The 25531-nt window shown below is 54.4% G+C and overlaps 1 protein-coding gene across 3 annotated transcripts in view; it reads left to right on the forward strand.

The window, feature by feature from the left end:
• LOC148672127 (protein jagged-2) overlaps positions 1-25531 on the forward strand; it is a 44616-nt gene that overhangs the window by 14218 nt on the left and 4867 nt on the right. For 2 of the 3 annotated variants that reach the window (XM_088627543.1, XM_088627544.1), the window contains exons 4-11: positions 11887-11944; positions 16254-16505; positions 17820-17880; positions 19810-19940; positions 20281-20400; positions 21428-21541; positions 23673-23786; positions 24788-24901. In XM_088627543.1, the coding sequence (XP_088483669.1) occupies positions 11887-11944; positions 16254-16505; positions 17820-17880; positions 19810-19940; positions 20281-20400; positions 21428-21541; positions 23673-23786; positions 24788-24901 (964 nt within the window). The remainder of the gene's footprint in view (positions 1-11886; positions 11945-16253; positions 16506-17819; positions 17881-19809; positions 19941-20280; positions 20401-21427; positions 21542-23672; positions 23787-24787; positions 24902-25531) is intronic. The other variant, XM_088627546.1, reaches the window with a different exon arrangement.

Here is a 25531-nt window from a genome sequence, read left to right on the forward strand (position 1 = left end):
TCCGTGAGCGTGCTCTTGCACACGCAGACATGCCGCGGCGCACTCTGTCCTCCCCACACGCTCCTCCGAGGTGCGCCTGACTGGGAATGCCTCGCGGGCATCTTGTCACGGACGTCCAAAGGGACTAACCGTGGGGAACAGGAGGACCCATATGTGTAGCGGCGAGACGGGAAAAAGGCCCGGGCTCATTAGTGCAAAGAGTTCAGGAATGCCGTATAGAAACCTATGCCCTCAGGGAGCGGACGTGGGGCGCCCTGGTGCTAGGCGGGTCTCAGGACATCCGAACGTCAATGCTGAGCCAGGACAGAGTGCAAGACCCGGAAATATATAGCCCAAGGGAAAGAGAGGGACAGGAAGGACAGCAGACCGGAAACTAGGGACAGGACAGAGAAGGAGCGCCCTCTGGCTGCAGAGGGCGTGACACATCTTTAACTTGGACATGTCCCGTCTTTCGATAGCAGCAACAGTTCCTTTTACAAATTAAGGATCTCAGGGTGCTTTACACCCCCTCTGAAGAGCAGCCCCTCCTGGGCGACACACCGCAGGCCCAGTGCACACAGATCAGGGGGAGGAGAGAGACACTGCTGCTCCAGGTTTCCAGCCACAGCATGCAGAGCCCCCCCGCAAGACCTCTGCATGGAGTTCCTTCGTCATCAAGTTCCCCGTCTGGTCTTGCTCTGTGTGTGAGAGGCGTCTGTCCACCTGGGATGATCATTAGTATCGAGGATTGCCCAGGATGTCATCACGGGCGTCCATTTCCCACCTTCCCCAGCTCTCCGCCAGTCTGGAGGCTTCTCTCTGGAGGAAAATGCCCTCCTTGGAAAAGGAGGAGGGGTGAAATGGTCAGTTTGACCAGAGGTGGACCAGACCAGGGGGATCTGTGTGGAAGTGGAAAAGGTTAGGAAGCAGAAACAGGCAGCCGGAGACGCGAGTCACGTATCGCTTGGCTCTCGCAGTACATGTAAACCCATCGACCTGTGCCATCGATCCCATGCTCCTATTGATCTGTGGTTTTTCTGATATGGCGAAGACTGAGATCCCAGTTATTGATGGGAATGACTCATGAAGTATCTACATCGAGCTGAACAAGTGTCAACAGGGGCTCTTTGTCACCCCATCACCCTCTCCACTCCATATGCTTGAGGCACTGTATCCCGATCCTATTACAGTGCTGACCACAAATATCTTCCATGGAAAATACAATTTTAATGTCATCCCAATCAGATCATCTGTTACGCTTTTTTGTGACTGATCAAACTGGAGGAATAACTGACCAATGTGATTGCACTACATCGTTAAAGGCCTGTGCAGTAGTGTTAAGGTCTGTGCTGTAGTGGTCAGTGCAGCGAGGGGGCTGCAGTGTTAAGGCCTGTGCTGTAGTGGTCAGTGCAGTGGGGGGGCTGTGGTGTTAAGGTCTGTGCTGTAGTGGTCAGTGCAGCGAGGGGGCTGCAGTGTTAAGGCCTGTGCTGTCGTGGTCAGTGTAGTGAGGGAGCTGCAGTGTTAAGGCCTGTGCTGTAGTGGTCAGTGCAGCGAGGGGGCTGCAGTGTTAAGGCCTGTGCTGTAGTGGTCAGTGCAGCGAGGGGGCTGCAGTGTTAAGGCCTGTGCTGTAGTGGTCAGTGCAGCGAGGGGGCTGCAGTGTTAAGGCCTGTGCTGTAGTGGTCAGTGCAGTGAGGGGGCTGCAGTGTTAAGGCCTGTGCTGTAGTGGTCAGTGCAGCGGGGGGGCTGCAGTGTTAAGGCCTGTGCTGTAGTGGTCAGTGCAGCGAGGGGGCTGCAGTGTTAAGGCCTGTGCTGTCGTGGTCAGTGCCGTGAAGTCAGTGTGGTTCTGCTGCCCTGGTCGTTCGTGCGACGGGGGATTAGGTGTATGTGACGCACTGTGGCTCGGTGGGAGTCTATGGATGGGGCCCTGGGATTTATAAGCTGTGTGTGAACACCTGAGCCAAACTGCCCGTGATTCTCCTGTGTCCTGTCTCGCCCCGGGGCCTGCGCTGGGGAAGTAGCCGGAGAGGCAGGGAGACGGGGATCGGATGTCGGCGCGCCCCTGTTCCCATTGCTGGGGCGAGCCCCCCTCTTGTCTGCCCCGACACTGGTGGGAGCAGCCCTGTAAGGCTATCCCCCCATCCCCACCCTGCATTGTCTCCTCCTCGGCTCAGGACGGCTCCGATTTCAGCCTTGAGACGGGCCCCCCTGTGACTGCGAGCAGGGCCGGCCCCCATCCCAGCCGCCCCCCTTTCCTGGTGCGGCCTGCCGGGCGTCAGCTCGCAGACTCTCCACACACGGGCCTCCGGCACCCTCCTGTGCCGAGGAAATCCATTATCCAGTCTCGTTCACATCCCCAGCAAGACGGCTTCATGAATCCAAGCCTTGGACATTTTCCTGTGAGGCCCCAGAGGACAGAACCACAACACGTTGCCTTCACTGGTTAGGCCAGAAGACACGGCGAGGCACCGGTCAGCTGAACACTAATGTACTTCTTCCCTCAGTCGGAGCAGCAAGATCTCCAGAGATCTGGCAGTTTCTCCCCTAAACGCAGGGCTGCTGGTCGGGCTGTCTTCTCTGTGGGAAAACTGGATTTAAGGGCTGCACTGTGCCAGACAGCCGTGCTTTCCCAGTCTTTTATCGTTTTCTGTTAGGCTGCACAGAGCGCCTTTTATGAGGCCGGTGTGCAATATTCTTGGGACAACAGGAATAAATCTGCTACCGACACCCCTGAGAGCAGCGCCTGACTGGGAGGGATGTGCTGAAAGGGAAGGAGGCGATTTAGATGCATTCAGGGCCCTGACAATCATCTCCTTGAAAGCAATAAAACAACAATATGAATTCATTACAAACCACTAGATGAAGGGCAGGGTTGTGGAATGAGGGCATTGTCATCTAGTCACTTTTCTTACTAGAAAAGCCCGTGAGAGACACTGCAGGACTAGTTAAACACAGCTGATCCTCGCGGCAGGTATCCGCACAGGCCATGTGAAAATTGTTGTCTTGGACTGTAAATCTTCCACCTCGTTTGCTGTTCTTGCTCATACTGTGTCCGGCAGCTTCTACGGGGTTCACACAGTGCACATCTCCACTGTGTGACATTCACTATTACCTGTGATTTATGATGTTCTCTTATTTTATAGTGACCTTTTATCACAGACTACAAGTAGACTTGAGAATAGAAGCCCGATGATTGCATACCATTGATGGTAGCTATGTCACCGCCTCTCCCTGCCCCCTGCCCCTTCACTGGCTCGACCTTGACCTTCCCTTGGCTTCTGCCCTTGAAAGAAAAGAAATACCACTCAGCCCCCTGGTACCGCGATCAGCCTTGGCTCAGGACATGTTGGGTCGGGGATACAAGAGGGAGCACGAAAAGGAGGTGGCTCATGCACCTCAGGGTCTGACAGCTCGGATCCTTGTGCATCGTGTAGGGTGAAACTGGGTTGGTCGTGCGGATGGCCAGTGTTTATTCTGGGGTGGAGTGGGGGCAGGGAAGTGTTGTGGGAAAACAGGATGACTCCTCTGCGTCCCTGTGTAATTCCTAGAAACTGTTTAAAATTGGATCCGGGGCGTGGGAAAGAGCCTTCATTTCTTCCCCCTCCCTGTGTCTTCGCATCAGGGACTCCACCGGCTCAGTCCGGCCTCCAGAAGTGCGATTCGGAAAGGTGTTGCGAGTGTCTGTGATGAGCTTGCACGCTCAGTCATGTCAGGTTTTGTTGTGTTTGGCACGCTGAGGGTAGTGTGGGCAGACTCAGACTCCCGATTTGAGAACTGCATCGTTCTGTGTGCCTGACCTTTTGAGATCTCCTCTGGGACGGCTCAGGCCGGCTCATTTTCTAAAAGCAGGCTGACGGAGTCCTGCTCGTTTAAAGCTCTTCCTGGCCTGAGTGAAAGAGGCAAGGGACGTGCTTTTCTTCTGAAAGTGTGCACGAATGCTGTAAGACGACGCTGACATTTCAGGGCACGATAACTGTTCTTTCCTTCTTTACAATTGTACTGCTTCACGTCTCCCATGAGACCCTGGGTTCAATTCTGGACCTGGATTGCTATCTCCTCGGAGTTTGCATGTTCCCCCTGTGATCGCGGGGGTTTCGTAATGTGCAGTGGTTTCCTCCCACAGTCCAAAGATATGCTGGTGGGTTAACTGACTTCTGGGCGAATTGGCCCTGGTGTGAGTGGGTGTATGTGGGTGTGTTTTTGTTCGTGTGTGTCGTGGCTGTACCCTGCCTTGTGCTCGTTGCTTGCTGGGACAGGCCCCGGCTCCCTCACGGGCCTGAACTGGAAGGAGAGGGTAGAAAATGGATGGATGGTGTCCAGGTTGTGTGTCCTGAATCAGAAACATGGTAGCTGGTGGATGGCATGGAGGGCCTGGGCAGGCGAGAGATCCACCGCGACACAGGGGCCAGCGAGGGCTTCCTGCTGCTGGCCGCTGCCCATATCTGTTCTGGCGACTTCCTCCTCAGCCCGTCCAGGCACGGACACCGAGTCACAGGCCGATCTCTCTCCCTTCGGAAGGGCTCCGCGGCCCCGGCTCTCGTTCTTCTGACCAGCCGAGAAGAGGGCTTTATGGCCTCAGTTCAGAAAAACTGACAGGACTGGCCCCTCTAAGGGATGCTAAGAGCCAAGCGTGGATCTGTCCTTGAACTCCAGTTAAACACTGTAGCACACTTGTTTCACATGTGCACTATCGGCGGTGAAAGATAGAACTGTGGGGGGGATGTTCTCTCTCCAGCCTGGGAAAATCTTGATAAACTTTGAGAAGGCACGGAGCTGACTCAGTACAGCGTGAATGTTTCTTTTTCAGTCCTTTTTCATCAGGAATTGCAGGAATCGTGCATTTTCCGGTTTGAAAGCTCGCCCCTCACTGGGGGCGGTTTGCGAGGATGCTGGGGGTCAGCAGCAATGTTGGGAGTGAAGGTTCCGTCTTCCCTGTCGATGCTGAAAGGACAGACAGAGTTCCGTTTACCTGCGGTCCCGTGTGATGACTTCTGTAGCTACGTGTATTCCACTGAGCTGCTCCTGGCAGCTGGGAAGGCCAGGAATCACATGCAACATGATGCCTCACACAACGCAACACAGAAACATCTCACAGAGCTGAGAAAAATCTAAATCCAGCATGCACTCAACACTACTGCCAGTGGGACAGGATCATTACTTACGATTTTGGAGTCATTAGATGATTTCTAATAGTTTTAACTCCTTGTATTTGTATAGCACTTTTAATCCCAAAGGATCCCAAAGTGTTTTAGACATAACAGTCAGGATCTCGGTTTTACATCTCATCCGAAGGACGAAACCTCCTGCAGCACAGTGCTCCCTGTCGCATTGGTCTGGGAATTGTGGTCCAGAGTAAAGAGCGCCCCCTACTGGTCCACCACCAGCACCAATGACGGAAATCTGGGATTGTCCTTTGGGGTCTCCCCTCCCAGTACTGGCCAGGCCCAGCCTTGCTTACGTTTGAGATCTAATGAGGTCGGACTAATAGGTTCTGAGCTAATTTTGCAATGACTTCTAAAAACAAGAGTATTTTTTTGTCCACTTTCCATTGTAGAGCTTCATCGTGTCAGCTCAGTGTCAAAAACGTGATTTTTGCTCTTAGCATTTCTCATTCCAAAGACAAGTCATAGCTTGGTTTGTTTTTCATGTGGTTGAAAACCTCATTTGAATAACTTATCCACTCCTTTAGAATAAGCTGTATCTTCAAGATAATCCAATATTTAATTTCTGACATCAGGTTATATTTCCTTACTGCCAAAATTGGTGGTTAGGAAAACATGTATTACCTTGATTATAAGAACAATTTGCCTACAATAAGAAATACAATGTTGCTAAAATTTATTTTCGGCAGCGATATGATCTGATGGTGTTTTGAGCAGAAAAGCCCTTGTAGAGGTGTGTGGTATTCCATGGTAAAAGCAGAGTAGAACACAGTGAAGCATGGGTGAGTCATGAAAGAGAGATGACCACTGTCGCCTTGCTGGATAGTTTGTTCCAGAAACCCATCCTGACAGTTTCCACAAAGTAAGAGCTTCCGGACCAAAGAGATTCAGTTCTTTTAAGGGCTGTATCCGATGTGAACGTGAGCTATTGTCTGCTTAAGTAAGAGCATCATGGGAGAGCAAGTGTCCAAGAATGATTTAATGGGTGGGCGTCTGTCAGGGGAGTTGCTGCTAGCCCACAACTTAGAGCAGTAATGACAGGGAGCCGGGAGGCTGGATTACCAGGAGAAAAGGTGCTCTTTGTGTGAAATGCTCTGCTAGGAAGTCCGCTTTCATTCTGGCATAGTTCACTGACCCCTCAACCGAGCCGAATGAAGCACGTTGCCTGTTCTCTTTCGGCCTCTTAACGAGGCTGCAGATTGCACGGAGCAGCCAAAGCTTCGCAAGTCTCTTGAAACATGCGGCTCGTTTTTAGAAATATTAGGCCCCAATTAAAAAAAAGGAACTGGGTCAAATGAGGAGCAGTGTGCTCAGCTGTGGTGCAGCGCAGGAGGTCTGGGCGTCCCAGGGAGCAGAGTGGGGAACAAGAGGCTCTTTATAGGTCTGTCTGACAGCTGGGAGGATGCCAGCGATGTTGCCCATGTCCGTGTGGCCTTGTGTTTCCTGTCCCGGGAGGCTCTGGGATCTGGGGCTCACTGTGAAGATGGGATAACAGGTGTGTAGATCTCTCTTTTCTGGGGCCCCTCCTGAGCAGCATCCTGGCTGGAAGGCGATTAGCTCGCTGGGTCAGGCCTCAGGCCCACTCAGGCCTGCAGGGATATTTTAGGCAACTGGTACTGAATGGAAAGCTGAGAAATGAGATTTGCTGTCTGGAGGTCGCAATAAGATCAATCGAAGTGATTGATTCATGGCCCATTTAATCTAAGAAACAAAATGGATTTGCTTTACAGCAGCAGTCTGCTTGGACTGGAGCACCAGTGCTGTTACCAGTGCTAGGTATTGTAATAGACTGTTGACCTGGGGTTCTGACAGCTCTCTCTTTTTGCTCTCCATCTCTCGGTCTCAGGAGCGATGGATCTCCTCCAGTGTGCTTCTGGGGGTACTTCCATCTCCCCGTCTGCCTGGCCAGCCATCCCAGCCTTGTCCCTGTGTTCCTGTGGCTCCCCCACGCTCCCTTTCTTCTCCCTTGGCCTCCATCGCCACTCCAGGTCAGAACAGGCCAGGCGGATTCAGGACACAGCACTTTTTTTTTCCTTTGGCCCATCACACATTCCTGTTAAAACCTCAATGTGGTCACTTTATTCTTCTGAAATATTAAAAAATAAATCACTTTGCTGGGATTACCAAAGCATTGTTTTTTGGGACGAATGCAGAGGCTGCTGCAGGACTAGTGGCCTGTAGCCAGGAGGGGAAGATAGACTCCATGTGGCAGATGCTTTGGGTTTTACTTTAAAAATGTTTGCCCTTTAATAGCATTAATATTTCACGGAAGTAGGAATGACCATTTTTCAGCAGCTTACAATCCGAAAGCTAGAAGCATAAATCTTGGCATTGTGTCTGAAACTCGATTATCCATTATGTCTGTAAGTGTGCGGACACACTAGCAGTTACTGAGGGGAACAAAAAAGCTCCACCAGTGACACTACACACGCAGAGACCCGATCTTCCTGAGTTAGCTCTGGCAGGCCAGTCCTGACCAGCTCGCCCTGGCGGAGCTCCTGACAGCTGCCCTTACAGGGGTTTAGGGTGGTATCGCCACTGGCTCTAAGGTCGTGGGGTTTCAGACCAATCCAAAGGGCAGCTTCAAGATGCTGGTCCTCAAAGTCTCGGTGCATTTTTCTTAGTTGCAGTTGCGGGCAGTATGGTGGTGATGTGGTCAGCACCGCTGGCCCGGATCTCTTCAGTCCTGGGTTGGATTCTGACCCGAAGTGTTCATCAGGTTGTCCAGTTTGTTTGACTGTTGCCCACAGATTGTCTGAGTGCCCTGTGATGGACAGGTGTCTTGTCCCGGGTGTGGACCGCCACGTGATGGGCTCTGGGTTACCTGAACCCCAACCAAGAATCAGAGGTTCTCTGGTGGGGGATGGGTGGACTTGCAGTTGCAGGTGTGATTTTGTGACGCCCGTGGGGGTTAGCCACCTCTCATACCCCTCAAACCGGACACAACCTGCACCCAGGACAGAACACGCCGGGTGAGATGAGGCGGAGGCTGCTCACGCGCTCTGCTGTGCAGCTTCAGAGTGGGAGCCCCGGGCAGGTCTGTGAGGCGAGATTTACGACCATGGTGCTGCTGCTACTTGCAGGGCCGTGGCACAGTGCCGCTAAATAGCGGAGTGGTTGGGGCATGCCTGCAAACCTCTCCCGGACGTCCAAAATAAAACTCTGCGTTTGACTGGGGAACCACAGGCAGCTCCCTCAGTGATGATCACACAGAACCTTGCAAAGACTGCAGACAGAGGGCGCTCCCGAGCTGGGGGGAGTTTTTCCAGGAGCTGTAAGAAAGTCTTCTTGCACAATCGCCACACGTTGTCGGCAGCACAGCTTGTCACGAGCACCAGGCGTGAGCCAAGGAGACACACCTCTCAGCTCGCAATGTTGTGTAGTTTACTCTGCACTCTTGATCTTTGGTTCCTTTTAGCCGAGCTAAATTGTTTTGATGTTAGCTTTCAAATAGCTGCGGTACATGCGTTGACTGATGTGAAGGGAGCAGTCCTGTCTGTTCCGTGAAGGGAGGCTGGGTGTAGCAGTTAAAGTAAAGGACTTGTGAACATGTAGTTTCAGGTTCAAGGCCAGCACCTGTGCCACTGCCTTGTGGTCACTCTGAGCTCATTACCGAAACTCCTTGAGCCTTGTCCTTTAAACTGTCCTGCTGGTCAGGGACTCTGTTTGGTCTCGGTCACTCCCTGATGCAGGGCTACTCAGCCTGCTGCCCTTCCAGAGTACTGCAGGGCTTGAAGTATAACCCAGCATCCCAGTGTCCAGTGCGGCAGAGGGTCACGTGCGTGTGCTCCCTGCGCACCCCCCAGTGCCAGGTCTCCGCAGGTATCTCCATCTGGCTGCTTGCTTCTTCTGCTAGTGCTGGGAGCGTTTACTCTTTCCTAAGCCCTGAGTAGGTGCCATGGGAACGGGCTGCTCTTGGTAAGCAGCCAGCGCTGATGTCATCCCACTGTGTGTGCACGATCATTTTATCCTCTCTTCCACGGGGGGGGAGGGCACCGGCCTGACTCCGCAGAGAGTTTAGCAGGGGGGCAGCTCAGGGGCAGGCATCTGCTCGCTCCTCGCTCCCCAGAAAGGAGTGTCTTCCTGTTGCTCTCCACTCTCCTTGGCTACCTAGGCGGTGTTGTGCGTCTGGGGTTGGGGACTCAGGGTTTGTTGCTGCTGCAGTTAGCACCGTGGAGAGAGAGAGAGCTCTTCAGGGAGGGACAAGTAGGGCTCCCTCTTGCACCTACTGCTTTACCTGCGTGATATGGTGCGGCTCTGCATTGCTGTCCCGTGTGTTCTTCCTGACCACCTGGCTGAGGTGCAGAGCAAAATGTAAAATCCTGTTGAACCCAGCAGGTCTGAGGAAATGGAATGTCTGTGCCACACAACATTTTGGCTAAAGGAGGGTTTCGAAAAAGGCTACTCAGAATTGATAGGGAAGAATAGGGAAAAGGGAAGGAAATGAATATTGCAAAGTGCTCTGAGGTCCATTAGTTTAGACCACACACACATCCTTATTTTGACAATGCGTTCGCTCTGTCTGCCTCAGAGCACATTGATCAGCTGTGAAGTCGGCTGGAGACGAAAGCAGGCTCCCTCTGCAGGAGTGGGTGACTGTTCCACCACTGGGGAGTGTGGCCTGGTATCCTTGTCTGATCTCCCACCCGTCAGGGGACACCCTGCGGTTCTGACAGAAGGCACCCCACCAGTTTCTCTCTGGGATGTGGCTGTGCTTAGTGAGTGGATTCCCGTCAGGGGTCGATCTGCACACAGAACGTCCGGGAGGTGATAGGAGCCCTGTCTTCTGCATTTGCAAAGGCACATAGGTTTAAACAGAGGGCCGTGCCAAGGGAAGGAAATGCACTTTTTAGTGGCAGGGATTGTGTTCACAGCCTGTTGACAAGTCACGGTATTACCTGCACACTTTGCCTGCATAAGAGCAAACCTGCTTGTTCCATTGGACCCCCATCACTCTTTCCTGTTCAGAGGAACATGTTTGAAAAAATTCCATGAGACAGTGGCAGTTCTTTACCCAAAGGGCTGCAGGAGTGTGGAACAAGCAAGCCAGTCATATTGTTGAAGCCGATATCCTGGCTTCCTTCAAGACGCAGCGGGATCACAAACCAAGCAAGCTTCAAGCAACCTCTACTTGTAATGAGAGGAGGGAGGTCTATTGAAAAATGGCCAGCTGATCATAAAAAGTGCTCCCTCCTCCCTTTCCCAAAAGGCAGGGGTATGCTAATGACATGGGCCGTAATGAAGACCCCCTCGTGCTGAAGCAGCAGGGTCACAGAAGAGTGAGGCTGCTTGCCTCTTGGATCGCAAGTGGCTGCCAGGGAAACGAGAGGCACCGGCCTCTGCACTTGAGCTGCGGGTCAGCTCAGCCGTGACGCCGCAACCTAACCGCGCATGATGTGAGGATCAGCCCCCAGCGCCCCAGCTCGTGCTCAAGCGAAGCACCAGGGAGAGGCAGCACCAGGAATCCCAATGAGGCAATTCCAGAGCTGGGGCTGGGCTCTCCTGGTAGAGAGGAGAGTGCTGGGGGGAGCGGAGACTGGGCTCCAGGTTGTCATGGAGCAGCTGGACTGCTGCTGGGCTCCCAGTGAGTCCCATGTTGTAGAAAGAGAGATGGAGGAGCCATCTGTGTTCTGCATGCTTGGAGATTTTGGAGGCCACACTGTGGCTCTTTAGGTGAGATTGCCTGACTGCTGAAGAACTCTGCCACACAAATATGCACACCCAGCAAAAACATGCAAAAGGGTTTCCTCCTCAATAATAACAATAATAATAATACACATTTTTATATATAGCACCTTTAAAGGTGGCTTCTCAAAGCGCTTTACAGAATGACAACAACAATAAATAAGGAGAATACACAAGATAAAACACAATGACAATATACAGAGGAGACCGTGGATGGTGGTACTAAGAAGAGCAGAGGGGTGAAGAATGGAACCAGTGAAGTACAGGCTCTTCTAAAGAAGAAGGAGTTTAGAGAAGGTGACTCTTTGATATCGTTGGGGAGAGAGTTACAGAACTTGGGGACATAACAGGAGAAGGGCCTGTCACCCATACAATGTACATGGGCTGGGGGGACAGTTAGGAGACCAGAGTTAGAAGAGTGAAGGTTGCGAGGTGGGGAGAAGGGCGATAATAGTTCGGACAGGTACTGAGGTGCCAAACATACAGTGGTGCAAACTGCATTCTGCTTCTCCGGGGTCCAAGTCAGGCACTGATTTGTGCGGCACACAAGGCCAGACTGACACTTTAGGAGGTGTTGGTGTCTGCTTGGTTTTGTGCTGTATGATTTCACTGTCAAGGCTGCATCTCTCTTTCTCTGTGCCCATCTCTAGCCAAGCTGGCTCGGCGGGTCTGTCTGAGGGAGAGAGATCTGGCTGACTATTAACCTGAAAAATCAACCTGGCACTTTAATATTCCACACTCAGTGAAACTCCCCATTGTGTAACTAACATGTTCCAAATGAGTTAGCAAATTCTTAAAGCAAGAAAGAGTCCAAAATTACTAATCACTAAGGTTTGAGCAAACAGTTTCCACTACTCTGTGTAATTCCCTTAAACTCTATCAGCACAGAAGGGAGAAGCTACAAGGAAATTTAATTGAAGGTGGCAACTGGCCTCTGGGGAAGGATTAGACTGGCAAGCAGCTAATAAGTGCAGCGAAGTGCTTGTTCAAATCTGAACAGACCCAGAATCACTGCAGAACCACAGTGCTGACATGTGTGTCCTCCTGTCTTTCTCTCCTGCAGAAATCCTTCTCCTTGGTGCTGGAGGTGCTGGACCATGACAATGACACTGTAGGGGCAGGTAGGTGGGGCACCTTCCTGTGATGTGATTGGTGTTTGGGAAGGAAGAAGTCATTAGTCTCTGACCTTGATGACTGGCTGCTCATTACATCACCCAAAGCAATGATCGGCTGGTCCTGACATTGCCCACGTTTTTTGTTTTTTCATTTTAATTTTCTTTTTTTTTTTCATTCTGGGGTTTCATCCTGTGTTTTGTTTGAACTCTCAGTCACCTCAATTTTCCCTTCCAAGCCATGCTGACAACACTCACAGCTTACGACAGAACACAACATCCACCCAACCACTGATCACAACCTGCAAGGCCAGCCCTCCTTGTCTCCCCCTGGAGTCCATCAAGTGCTCATTCCTTCCTGCCCTTAAGTAGGAAGGAAACTATCATTAAATACTGGGTTTAACTTGGGATTACAAGGCCACTTGAGAGTGTTTTCATTTATTTTTGCTTAACTTTTGCTGTCCCAGTAAGAAACTGAAGTCTTAATTAGAACTGAGCTTTTGGAGAACGTTGTGGCCCAATGCTGTTTATGGAAATGTGGATTCTGACTCATTATTCCACCTCAAGAACGACATGCTGGCAAGAAGATGCCCCAAGAGGCTCAGTGAGCGACAGTGAACCATCCCCAACTTGTGGGGACTTTTCTAGGCATGACTGTAGCAAACATCAACAACAGGCACTGGAGCTTTCCAAAACTGTCATCGTGTAGACCGCTGCAGCTGACCGACTGTCTGCCTGCGCCGGCCCAGTTTCGACCCAGTTCACTGAGAAACTGTCTGCCTGCGCTGGCCCAGTGTTGACCCAGTACACTGACAGACTGTCTGCCTGCGCCGGCCTAGTGTCGACCCGGTTCGCTGACAGACTGTCTGCCTGCGCCGACCCAGTGTCGACCCGGTTCACTGACAGACTGCCTGCCTACACTGGCCCGGTGCCGATCTGGTTCACTGACAGACTATCTGCCTGCGCTGGCCCGGTGTTGATCCAGTTCACTGACAGAGTATCTGCCTGCGCTGGCCCGGTATTGACCCGGTTCACTGACAGACTATCTGCCTGCGCTGGCCCGGTGTTGATCCAGTTCACTGACAGAGTATCTGCCTGCGCTGGCCCGGTATTGACCCGGTTCACTGACAGAGTATCTGCCTGCGCTGGCCCGGTATTGACCCGGTTCACTGACAGACTATCTGCCTGCGCTGGCCCGGGGTTGACCTGGGCCTCTGGAAGTTACTCTGACCTCCCGGACATGTGGGTGCTGGGCAGACAGGGGTGTCTCTCTCAGTATTGTTCCTCTAATCTGCGGTGTGTGGGAAACAGAGGCTGTCTGGGTAGAGGCCTGACCCTGTCTCTACCAGCACAATACAGAGGGCGCAGATAAAGCACACTTTCCCACTGTCACACCAGCTCGTGCACACACGCACCGAGGCTGACCACAGCTCACTCACGTCAGAGCAGGAATGCGCACTTCCCTGCTGACATGATGTGGCCGAGTGGATGGGCAGAGAGAGCCGGGGCTCAGACAGGGACATGGGGCAGAGGAGGGCAGTGGTCAGGCACTGGGTGGGGGCAAGGCAGGTGAGGGTGAGAAACAGGACGGCTCAGGTGAAGTCACAGGACACAGTGAGGCCCAGCAAGCTGGCTGGTGAGAACGTAAACATCAGGGGAAAAATTTGTTTTTGCAGTTTCCCAGTCTCTCTCTCTCTCTCTCTGCGCCCCCTCCCCCTCGCCTGCCAAGAGGAAGGGCTGCCGTCCCGTCCAGAGATGAGCCCGGAGATAATGAGAGAGTGGGAAGTTACCGCAGACTCTCACTGCCTCCCCCCTCCCCTGCTCTCACACTCGCTCTCTGGCTGATGGCGGCCCCTGGCGTGACCACAGGCCTGGCTGGGGTCTGCAGCTCTTAAAGGAGACCAGCCGGCCTGTCTGCCCTGGGAAGATCGTGCTGTAGCTGCCAACCGCTGAGAACATCTGAGGATTCTGGGTCTCCATCTCCTTCATTCCGGAATTTGATTTATTTGGTCAAGTTTTCCCTTGTTAGGGGCTTTGTGGTAAAACAGCTTCTCTCAGTTGCCTTAAAACTGTCTTCAGCACATCTGCTGGCTGTTATAACTGGAGAGTCTCTTGAATGCGAGCTGTGGGCGCACTTTTCAGATCACAGATAGCCATTTTGCTCTTGGGTGGACATGCAGCTGTCCTCACTGATCAGCTGGAAATTGGTTTGGCCATCTTGTTTTACGACGCTGTAGCTCAGCTCTGTCTGCTCTGAGTTTTCCAGCTGTTTCTGTCTCAGTAAGAGGACCTGTATGTATCTGCACAGAAGCAGCCTTGAAGAGGTTAAGTGTTGCTCGTCTGTTCTGTTATATAACCCTGGCTTTTGCTCTTTACATAGTCAAAGTAATCAGTGGAGTCTGAGCCCTGGAGATGGCCCAGCCCGGCCTGACGTCTCTGTCAGAGGCAGGGTGGGCTGACGTTCCCCGAGCTCACAGACAGAGGGATTATCGATGCTTCTGAAATGCTGTGGCAGTGCAGAGCATACTCCCCTGGTCATACTCTCGCTCGCCAGCTTCAGCCCAGTTCGTTATTTAAAGCACCAGTTCCTCCCCAACACCTGCGAGGAATTTAAGCCCAGGTCCTGTCAGTCGCTGGTGCGTCATCGATCTCGCTGAGCGGCAAGTTCCAAAAGCCGCTAGCTTCGGCTCAACGCGGGACTGGAGGATCGTTTTCACGGGTGCAGACTCTCTGTGCCCACACCTGATCTGTCACACCCCATCCAGCCCCAGGCCGCTGCTCCTGGACCAGGATGAAAATCGTTTCTCTTTTCATATATTTGTGCCGACTGCAGTGTGGAGAAAAGGTGCTACAGTATATTGAAATAGAAGAATGCAGACAGAATGCAATCCCAGAATCCAGGTCTGCCATCAGAGATCCTAGAGGATGCTAACATTTCACCTGGGCCTGCGTGGCAAAAGCTGTCCAGTCCTTTTTTTTTCACTGTAATTGAACAAACCTCACTTGTGCTTCTTAAAGTGCTTCAAAGTTTAACTGCACTTTGTCTGATGTCACCGCGACCTGCCACAGTGATAGACTCCTGCCCTGCTCTGCCATGGGCAACAGGGCATCTGGATCTGCAGTACGGCCACCGAATGATGCCATCACGCTGAGCTCGCCGTGCCTGAGAGAGTGTGTGTTTCAGTGAGTTTGTATGAATGTTTGTGCTTGCCCATGGCCACTTTGGGGAAAGTGTGATGTTGCAGATTTGTTGCACAGCAGAGCAGGAGAAGTGATCCTAAAACCTTAGAAAATGAAGAATCTTCCAGTGCTGGGACTGTAACAGATTAGCACCTCAATCCTCCTGGCAGACAGAAATGACAGCCTGTGCCAGAGGTTGCTTGTTTTCTCCCAGCTCAGCCCTGGCATCAAGCACCAAAGCCACAGTTTGCAATTAGCGCAGCTATGATTCTGTCTGAGCAGCAGCATCCGCAGGGCTGGTTTTCCTGAGGTGTGGTCACTTCCTCTCCTTCCTGTAGCCACGCCCCCCAGGGGGGGCCAGAGGTCAGAGGTCAGAGGGCAGGTAGCGTGGTGCCAGGCTGCCCCACTGAGAGGCTGGTGGCTGATTCGCCTGTGCTGGCCCTGCGTAGGCAAAAATGCTAATCCCTGGGGATTAGAGGGGAGTTTTAGCCATCTTGCGGGTGACATCAGAGGTTGTGAATGGAGCCTGGCTGGCCTAGAGTGAGGACAAGGGAAGGAGAAGGGAGGGCAGGATTAAAACCCTGACATCGCTCTCTCACACACACACACAAACCCGTCTCCTTTTACTTTTTCCATCCGAGAGCACAAATCCCCTTATCTCTGGCTCGCTCCCGCTCTCCTGCTCCGTCCAGCGCAGCGCAGGGAGGGCGCCGGGTTCGCCTGCAGTGTCAGGGCCTCCGGCCTCGGTGTGATCTGAGAGCCGTTTTCCTGTGGCAGTTCCAGCTCCCTGTTGAACTTCCTGCAGCCAATTGTTTGGCGCGTGAAGCAGTGGAACTGGAAAAACACAATAACAAAGGTTGTTCAAAAGATATGGGTTTAACAGCGTCTCTAACCACCCTCTCCCTCCCCCCCCCATCCCTCTCCCCCCCTCCCTCCATCCCTCTTTCCCTCCCCCTCCATCTCTGTCTCCCCCCTCTGTTCCTCTCTCTCTCCCCTCCCTCATCCCTCTCTCTCTCCCTTTTCCACCTTCCTCTCTGTTCCTCTCCCTCTTCTTCCCTCCATTCTTCTCTCTCCCTCTCCCTCTACCACTCTCTCTCCCCCCTCCGCACCCATGCTCTCTCTGCCCCTGCGTGCTCAGGGCACGAGGAGCTGATTGACCGGGTCCTGCTGTCCTCCATGCTGAACCCCAGCGAGCAGTGGCAGAGTTTCTGGCACCATGGCCGAGTCAGCCTGGAGTACAAGCTGCGCTTCCTCTGCGATGCCAACTACTACGGCCCCTTCTGCAACAAGTTCTGCCGCGCCAGGGACGACTTCTTCGGGCACTTCACCTGCGACGCCACCGGCAGCAAGGTGTGCATGGAGGGCTGGATGGGTCCTGAGTGCCGGCAAGGTGAGCAGGGTGTGGGCGTGGCCGGCAGTTACAGGCGGGGCAGGGAGTGTGAGGTCGTGGGCGGGGGTGTGGGCGTGGTCAGTGGTCACAGGCCAGACTGGGAGTGGGAGGGAGTGAGCAGGGGTGTGGGGCGAGGCCGGTGGTCACAGGCTGGACAGGGAGTGGGGGGGCGTGGGCAGGGGTGTGGGCGTGGCCGGCAGTTACAGGCGGGGCAGGGAGTGGGAGGGCGTGGGCGGGGGTGTGGGGCGAGGCTGGTGGTCACAGGCTGGACAGGGAGTGGGGGGGCGTGGGCAGGGGTGTGGGGCGAGGCTGGTGGTCACAGGCCAGACAGGGAGTGGGAGGGAGTGGGCAGGGGTGTGGGCGTGGCTGGTGGTCACAGGCTGGACAGGGAGTGGGAGGGAGTGGGCAGGGGTGTGGGCGAGGCTGGTGGTCACAGGCTGGGCAGGGAGTGGGAGGGCGTGGGCAGGGGTGTGGGCGTGGCTGGTGGTCACAGGCTGGACAGGGAGTGGGGGGGCGGGGGCAGGGGTGTGGGGGGAGGCTGGTGGTCACAGGCTGGACAGGGAGTGGGAGGGCTAGGGCAGGGGTGTGGGCGTGGCCGGCAGTTACAGGCGGGGCAGGGAGTGGGAGGGCGTGGGCAGGGGTGTGGGGCGTGGCTGGTGGTCACAGGCTGGACAGGGAGTGGGAGGGCGGGGGCAGGGGTGTGGGCGTGGCCGGCAGTTACAGGCGGGGCAGGGAGTGGGAGGGAGTGGGCAGGGGTGTGGGGCGTGGCTGGTGGTCACAGGCTGGACAGGGAGTGGGGGGGAGTGGGCAGGGGTGTGGGGCGAGGCTGGTGGTCACAGGCTGGACAGGGAGTGGGGGGGCGTGGGCAGGGGTGTGGGGCGAGGCTGGTGGTCACAGGCTGGACAGGGAGTGGGAGGGCGTGGGCAGGGGTGTGCTGTACAGCAGGTGAACAGTAAGTGAAGGAGAATATGAAAGGCTCTTCAGAAGGGGACAAACCAAACCTGCACCAGCATCACTGTGTCAGCCATCACTGCACTGACCACTACAGCACAGACCTTAACACTGCAGCCCCCTCACTACACTGACCACTACAGCACAGACCTTAACACTTCAGCCCCCTCACTACAGTGACCACGACAGCACAGACCTTAACACTGCAGCCTCCTTACTGCACAGACCAGCAACAAAGTTATTTACTAGGTATTAGGGGGGCAATTAATACTTCTTCCAAAGTCTAGTGTCGTAATTTTTCAGTGTTTTGCCTGTTGTCGTCAGAGACAGTCTAATTCTGCGGTTTCTCTCTTTCTGTTCCAGCTGTCTGCAGGCAAGGCTGTCACCTGGCTCACGGGTACTGCAGCACCCCTGGGGAGTGCAAGTGAGTGCTTTATCAGCCTGATTGATTGATTGATTGATTGATTGATTGATTGATTGATTGCAACATACAAAGTAATGGCATTAGAATCAGTGAGCAGCAGCCACTACTGCCCCCAGGAGAGCAGCGCGGGTTCGAGGCAGAGCAGAGCTGTGCAGCGGGGAAGGTGGGGGGTTCATGAAACGAGGTGGAGAGGAGGTCAGGGCGAGGAGTTCAGGGACCCCTGCCTTCTGCTGCGCTGGGGTTTGATGGTTTGGAGACACAGGAGTAGCGAAGGAGAAGGGGCGAGGGAGAGCAGGCTGGGCCACGAGGCAGCGGCGCAGCCCGACCCCCCCGCCCCCGCGCCCAGACACTCTCTTCCTGAGCAGCCCGTGTCTCCATTCACTCCCTGCAACGGTCAGGCCGGGGGGAGCCGCGGGGCGACGAGAAGGCACGCTGGAGAAATAAATAATCGGGATAATTACCCTCGGAATGACTCGGGAATGTTTTTGTGGAAGGGGGATTCCACAGCTCCCGCCAGAGGCCTCTCTGCTGCTGGTGGCTTCCTGTGCCCTCCCCCTTGTCAAGGGTCTCTCTGCGGCTGGGAGACGGAGTGGGGTTGGCCCAGGGCCACGTAGCCAGAGGAGAGCGAGGGATTGGGAGAGAGGGAGGGAAGGAGCGAGGGATTGGGAGAGAGGGAGGGACGGAGCGAGGGATTGGGAGAAAGGGAGGGACGGAGCGAGGGATTGGGAGAGAGGGAGGGACGGAGCGAGGGACACAATGAGGGAAAGAGAGGGAGCGACAGAGGGCTGGCGTGTGGGAGAAGAGAAAGAGAGGGAGAACCGGGGGAATAGTTGCTCCCCTCCCAAAGACTTGGGCTCCGTGCTGCCATGGCTCCCCAGAGGGCAAACAGGGCCCTACTGCCAGTTCCTCTGCAGCAGGAGATACCCACACCCAGTGAGAGCATCACTCTGCACCCTGCATGCCCACTTACAGGCGGCTAGAACCCTGGAGGTTCATTCCACCTGAGCTTTAAAATGACTTCATTCGGCCAATTACAATTTAATTAGCACACATTAACATATGTCTGTGATCACTGACTCTTTAACTGTCCTTGTATAACCTGCAGGACCAAGGTAACTGACCCCTGACCTGCAGGGACTCTTTAAGCGGCGTGCTGCAGGACATCTGTGACAGTTTCCTGCTTTGAGAGTTAAAATAGCTGTGAGGTCTGCTGGCCTGTGTTTGATGAATGGGATCCAGTGTCTAGCCAGCTGGTATTGGCCTCCCAAGATAAACAGGCCATCAGCTCTCTGTAGTTCTTCAAAGAACAGGTCATCTGGCCATTTCCTTAGTGCAGGGGACACAGAGTGAAGGCCTGTAAGTTAACTCCTAACTATTGCACAGTGTCACAAAACATCCCTCTTGGGAAAGCTGGAGTGGACTGGTCTAAATAAAAGCTGGCTATGAGCACAAGCCCCCTTCCAGCAGACAAGCCTCCACCAAAACAGTCTAACTGGGGCTTACGCTAAAAGCCTTTTTGTTGTATTAAATTTCTAACAGGGTTCTGGGAACAGCTGTGATTTTATTTAATAAAGAGCAGAGAACCCCCCCACCACTAGCCTCTACAGGGAAATGGGGGTATTAGCCCATTTCCTCTGGCCTGCTCGCAGAGTCCTGCACACACTTTCCTCAGGCGACATTTCCCTCGCAATTTCAATGACCCCCAGCGCAGAGGCGCGAGTCCCCTGTACCCCCTCCACGGGCCCGGGGAGGGGGCTGAAACGTGCCGGCCGTGTGGGTGTTTCCGTGTTGAGTGGGAGGCGGCTCACGAAGGGTGAGCGCGCTGGAGTGCGCTCTGGCGTGTGCGTGCGCTGGTGCAGGCCGGCGGGGTGTGAACCGGAATGACGACGCTCGCTCACTCCGGCTCTCCCTCTCTCTCCCCGAGCCCAGGTGTCACTACGGCTGGGAGGGCCCGCTGTGCGACCGGTGCGTGACGTTCCCGGGCTGTGTCCACGGCAGCTGCACCGAGCCGTGGATGTGTGTGTGCGACACCAACTGGGGCGGCCTGCTGTGCGACAAAGGTGAGGGACGGGGGACCCCGCAGCACCCTGCACCCCGGCCGGTCAGCTGGCCCTGCCACCTCGGGGGGCTGCCCACACACATGCGCGTTGTCTTAGAGTGCGGCTTCTCGAGAGGCGCTGGCCCAAGGACCTTAGGAGCTCACACAGGAGGTGGATTTGTTGTTTGTCTAGATCTGCGGGGCAGTAGGGGAGAGTAGGGGCCACCCCGCTTCAGTCGGGCTCCCTCTCTTCCTCCCCCCTGCGTTTCTCCAGCGGCGACAGAGCTGGGGGGTGCGCAGTGTCACTGGGCAGAGTGGCACCGTCAGCCCAGCCTGCTAACTCCTGCTCTTCTGCTCCTCAGACCTCAACTACTGTGGCACCCACCAGCCCTGCCAGAACGGGGGCACCTGTGCCAACACAGAGCCCAACGAGTACCAGTGCATCTGCCGGGAGGGCTTCCGGGGCAAGAACTGCGAGATCGGTGAGCAGCGGCCTGCGTTCACAAACAGTTCGGATCGTCTGTTGTGTGTCTGACAGTGAATTCAGATTGGTGGGTTGGTTGAGCCCTTTTTACCCAGAGGGTTGTTAATAAGCGCCGGACAGTAGATGAGAGGAGGTGCCACCCTGCTCCCTCACCAGGGTTGTGTCTGCCTTCCCTCTCTCACAGCAGACGAGCTCTTAGCTCTCACTGACACCAGCAGTGTCTCACACCTGCTGCACTCTTCTTCAGCCCGGTCACTCACTGCTGACCCTCCGCAGACGGGAGAGCTAGTCTGCCCTGCGGCCAGCTCAGGACTGAATCCTGCTTGCCCTCTCCCGGGGAGGGGTTCGGCGTGCTCTTACGCCGCTCCCCCAGCTCAGGCCCACTCACGGCCTCAGCTGTGCTTGCTGGAGCAACGCGTCACTCTCTTCTGCGAGTTGCGCCCCATACCGAACACACCCTGTGACACCACAATAGATGGTGAACACACAGCACACCTGGTGAATTCATACTGCACACAGTGCACACCTGGTGAATACACACTGCACACACTGCACACACTGCACACCTGGTGAATACACACTGCACACCTGGTATATAGGTACTGCACACAGTGCACACCTGGTGAATACACACTGCACACACCACACACCTGGTATATAGGTACTGCACACAGTGCACACCTGGTGAATACACACTGCACACACCGCACACCTGGTACATAGCTAAGTGCTCTGAGGATCTCAGTGACATTTTTCTTGAAAAACACCAATGCATCTTATTCACAGTCCTTCCTCATCACTTCCACTTGTGTCTGTTGGCATTTGTTTTAAACCCAGGAAAATGCTGGCGACTCCTCCTAGGGTGGCAATGTCCTTTTCATAACACTATGACCAGTATTGCACACATTATCCCAAATCAAGAGTGCATTGCATAGCTTTAACTTGTCACCCCCTCATTTAGCTAGAACTTAAGAAGCACCAGTAGGAGTACAGGAAAGTGTGACTGGTCATGTGCGTGTTTGCAGTGGAGCACGCGTGTCTGTCCAACCCCTGTGCCAATGGAGGGACCTGCGTAGAGGAGGCTGAGGGCTTCTACTGTGTGTGTCCCGAGGGCTGGACTGGACCCAGCTGTACCACAGGTAACCCAGCCTGACCAATGACCAGTGAACAGCTCCTGGAACTGTCGCAGCTATGTCTACTTGAAAGTGACTCTTCTTGTCAAACCATCAGGGTAAAAGCACAGTACGATGGAGTAACGTGCATTCAGATCATTGTAAAAGTACAATAAGATGCTGTAAAGTGCAGTCAGATCATAGTAAAAGCAAAGTAAGATGCATTAATTTGCAGTCGTATCATGGTAAAAGCCTAGTAAAGTGCAGTCATGTGCAGTCAGATTGTGGTGAAAGCCTACAGCACTCCCTCTCTGACGTGACCTCACCTAGAACACCTTTATTCTCACAAGACACCACATGTTGACTCTGGGACTAAGCCGGTTAAGTAATTGGCTTGTGAGCCTCGAATGGCTCAGATGAAATCTACGTATCTGGCAAGTGCCTTGAATGGACCAGACAGGTAATACCTTAACCGGATTACGAACCCTTTAAATAGTATCCGGGGCTGCTGCTCGACCCCGAGCTCCTTGATCTGTGAAAGAGGTTAGATCTGCATCCTGTTGCTTCACACCCCCCTCGCACCTGTCCCATTCCCTTGGTAACACCCTCTTCCCATCTGCCCTGCCCCTTGGCCACGCCCTCTTCCCCACCTGCCCTGCCCATTGGTCACGCCCTCTTTCTGCCTGTCCTGTCCATTGGCCACGCCTCCTCCCACCTGTACTGTCCCTTGGTCACACCCCTCCCAACTGTCCTTTCCCTGGGCCATGCCCTCTTACCCACGTGTCCTGTCCATTGGCCACGCCCCTTTACCCATCCTGTACTGCCCCTGGGCCATGCCCCTTTCCCACCTGTCCTGCCCCTTGGCCCCACCCCCTCCCACCTGTCCTGCCCCTTGGTCCCACCCCCTCCCACCTGTCCTGCCCCTGGGCCACTCCCTTTTCCCCACCTGTCCTGCCCCTGGGCCATGCCCCTTTCCCACCTGTCCTGCCCCTTGGCCCCACCCCCTCCCACCTGTCCTGCCCCTTGGTCCCACCCCCTCCCACCTGTCCTGCCCCTGGGCCACTCCCTTTTCCCCACCTGTCCTGCCCCTGGGCCATGCCCCTTTCCCACCTGTCCTGCCCCTTGGCCCCACCCCCTCCCACCTGTCCTGCCCCTTGGCCCCACCCCCTCCCACCTGTCCTGCCCCTTGGTCCCACCCCCTCCCACCTGTCCTGTGCTGTGCATTGCTCAGGGCTCTCTGCTCGCTGCTATGGTTCCAGTTGTGGCCATTTGGCTCTTCTAGCTTTGGTAGTCAGTAACTTATTGATCCTCGTGTCCCATGCAGGCTTTTCCTTGAAAGAAATTGATTTCAGCGACAGCAGCTCCCAAACTCCCAAATAACCTGCCACCTGTTCCATGTAGTTTCAAGGCTTTTCTGCAGTAGTGTGTCTTTTACACTGCATGAGTTCACAGTGGCTTGACCAGGCGACTGTCTGTGGCTCCCTCTAGCTTCAGAGTGCACCATGACACCGGACACTCCTACAGTACATATTCCAGTGTACACTGTCACGAGGGCGGTGTGGATATTGCAGGCTTTTCTGTGTGCAGTCAGCCTGCCCAGAGTGAAGAATACAGTCTCATAAAGTCCAGTGTCTTGGTTTGGCCTAAGAAAGCAGATGCCTGGGACTGTGCCCACATGTTGTAGCAGGCCAGCCCGTGCAGCTAGTGCTGTCAAGAGAGGTGTCATTATTGCTGCGTATGAAAGGGTGATGTTTCAGTGAAGGGGGTGGTTTAACATGCGCTGAGCTGGATGAAGCTGGGGGCGTGGATCCAGGCAGGTAGGAACAGAACCCATTTTGGCACTGCCACCCCGATCCCCCCCCCCGCCCCCCCCGCCTTCTCACTGCCTCACAGGAGTGGGCCCTGGCGTGGGTGGGGCGCCGCCAGCCACGCCTCGACAGGAATGAGAACTGGCCCAGACAGACAGAGAGCCCGCTGGAACTGGCTGATCTGTGCCGTCTGCGCCCAGCCCGTTCTCGGCACGCTGCGAGAGCAGGAGGGAGGGGTGTGAGCGAGCTGGTGCCGAGACCGGATATCCCCCCCTCCGGACCACGAGGCTGGGGCCGGCGAACTTGGAAATGAGTGACCGCCTAAAACCTGTCTCTCCGCCCCTTCGCAGGCGTGAACGAGTGCCAGCCCAATCCGTGCAGCCAGGGGGGGACGTGCCGGCAGCTCCAGCACGGGTTCGAGTGCCTTTGCCCACCGCAGTGGACCGGCAGAACGTGCCAGCTAGGTAAGCTGCGTGCCGACAGGCGTCAGAGCAAGGGCAGCAGTTCTGGCCAGCAGGTGCTGCCCCCCTGCCTCTGAGGCCACAGCCTGACCCCAGCCTGGCCCCAGCCTGGCCCCAGCCTGAGCCCAGAGAGCAGGATTCCAGCCCGGGCTCAAGACTGATAGAAATTGAATTGTTCAATTTTCTCTCAGTTCCTTGGCATTCATATCCGCTTTTTTTGCACAAGAATCAGCGTCCCGTTCCGTACACCCCACAAAGCCAATTCAGGTGCTCCAGTCTACTCCGTGCTATGCCCTGGGTTTTGCTTCGGGTGTCCCTGTAGTTCTCATTTACTCACTTACTCAAAGCAGTAGTGTTAGTCTTGGAGTCGAAACCGGCAGTACGAAGAAGTCCTGGTTATGGTTGCTTGTGATTCAGTTTAGAAGGGGCTTGTCACTGGTCTTGCCGATTGCTGCAGATTGAAAATAAATGAAGATATGCAGACTTGCATTTTGCAGCTCACAAAGTTGTAAACAGGGTGACACTCTTCGGATTAAAATGCCTTTTTGGTAACCGTGAGCACTGGCCCTTAGTATTCACGGCTTCAGGGTTTCAGCCTCATGTTTCTCTCTCCGGTCACAGGCAGGGCAAGAGCAAGGCGGGCGTGATATATCGCCCTCTCATCAGAGAGGAGCCTAAGAGTGCTTCTTCTTCGATACACACGCAGGAGAGAGAGGGAATAAGAGATCAATTCTTCACCGTGATGGACACACGTGACATCGCAATTGAATCAATCACAGGCTTGGCTGCCCTCCAAGAGCACTGTCATGATGGAAATCCAATCCTGTACCTGTTCTTAATATATCCTTTACCGCAGTCAATACCCGTCGATGTGACATTTGTGCCTTTGAGATTAGGTTTAATTAAGGAGATTGCCGTGATTCTGGAAGGGCTTATGCAGAGATGAAAACAGTAAACAAAACATTGATTTTTTTTTCATGTTTTTTTTTCTCCATCTGTCCCAGACACTAACGAGTGTGACAGAGGGGTGTGTGTCCATGCTGTGGCGTGCCACAATCTGATCGGAGGATACTTCTGCGACTGTCAGCCAGGCTGGACCGGGCAGGACTGCGACATCAGTGAGTAGAGGGGAGTCGCCCCTCCAGGCACAGACAGGGCCATCGGGACAGGAGCACAGAGTGTGAGATCGGCAGCAGTCCTGGCCAGTGTTGCATCAGATCAGAGGCACTGATCAGCCCCTGTTCTTCCGAATGAGCAGTGAAACTGCGTGGAAGTGAATATAAAACCTAGAACAAAGTCCTTCTTTACTTTAAGGGGTGGCGGGAGTGTGAGACAAGTGTCTCGGATATGTTGTTGAAGCCGAAACCCTGACTTCTTAAAAGAATCAGCTGAATAAGACTAACTACCGAACGACCCAGCCGGGTCGAATGGCTTCATCTCGACTGGGACCTGCCTTGTGTTCTTATCGCAGCTCTGACGCTGCCAGGCACATGGTGTGATAAGCAGCAGGTGTCCTGACTGGTGGACATTTCAGGCAAGGCTTCCGCGTTGTCTTTGTGTCCTCTGTCCCAAAACAAGGGTTGTAGGGCTGGTTTGAAGGTTCCCTGGCCACCCAGTTGCAATTTACACTCTTCTGCTCAAAGACTGCATTGAGTTTTAAGCAGGTTTCAATGCCCGTGACTGACAAGGCCTGTGTCCACTCCCACAGTGCCTCTGTAAAACCTTGGGCAGCACCCTTGGGCCCTCTG

This window comes from Lepisosteus platostomus, chromosome 4 (genome assembly GCF_059453375.1).
Source record: "Lepisosteus platostomus isolate fLepPlt1 chromosome 4, fLepPlt1.hap1, whole genome shotgun sequence".
Classification (NCBI taxonomy): Eukaryota; Metazoa; Chordata; class Actinopteri; order Semionotiformes; family Lepisosteidae; genus Lepisosteus; species Lepisosteus platostomus.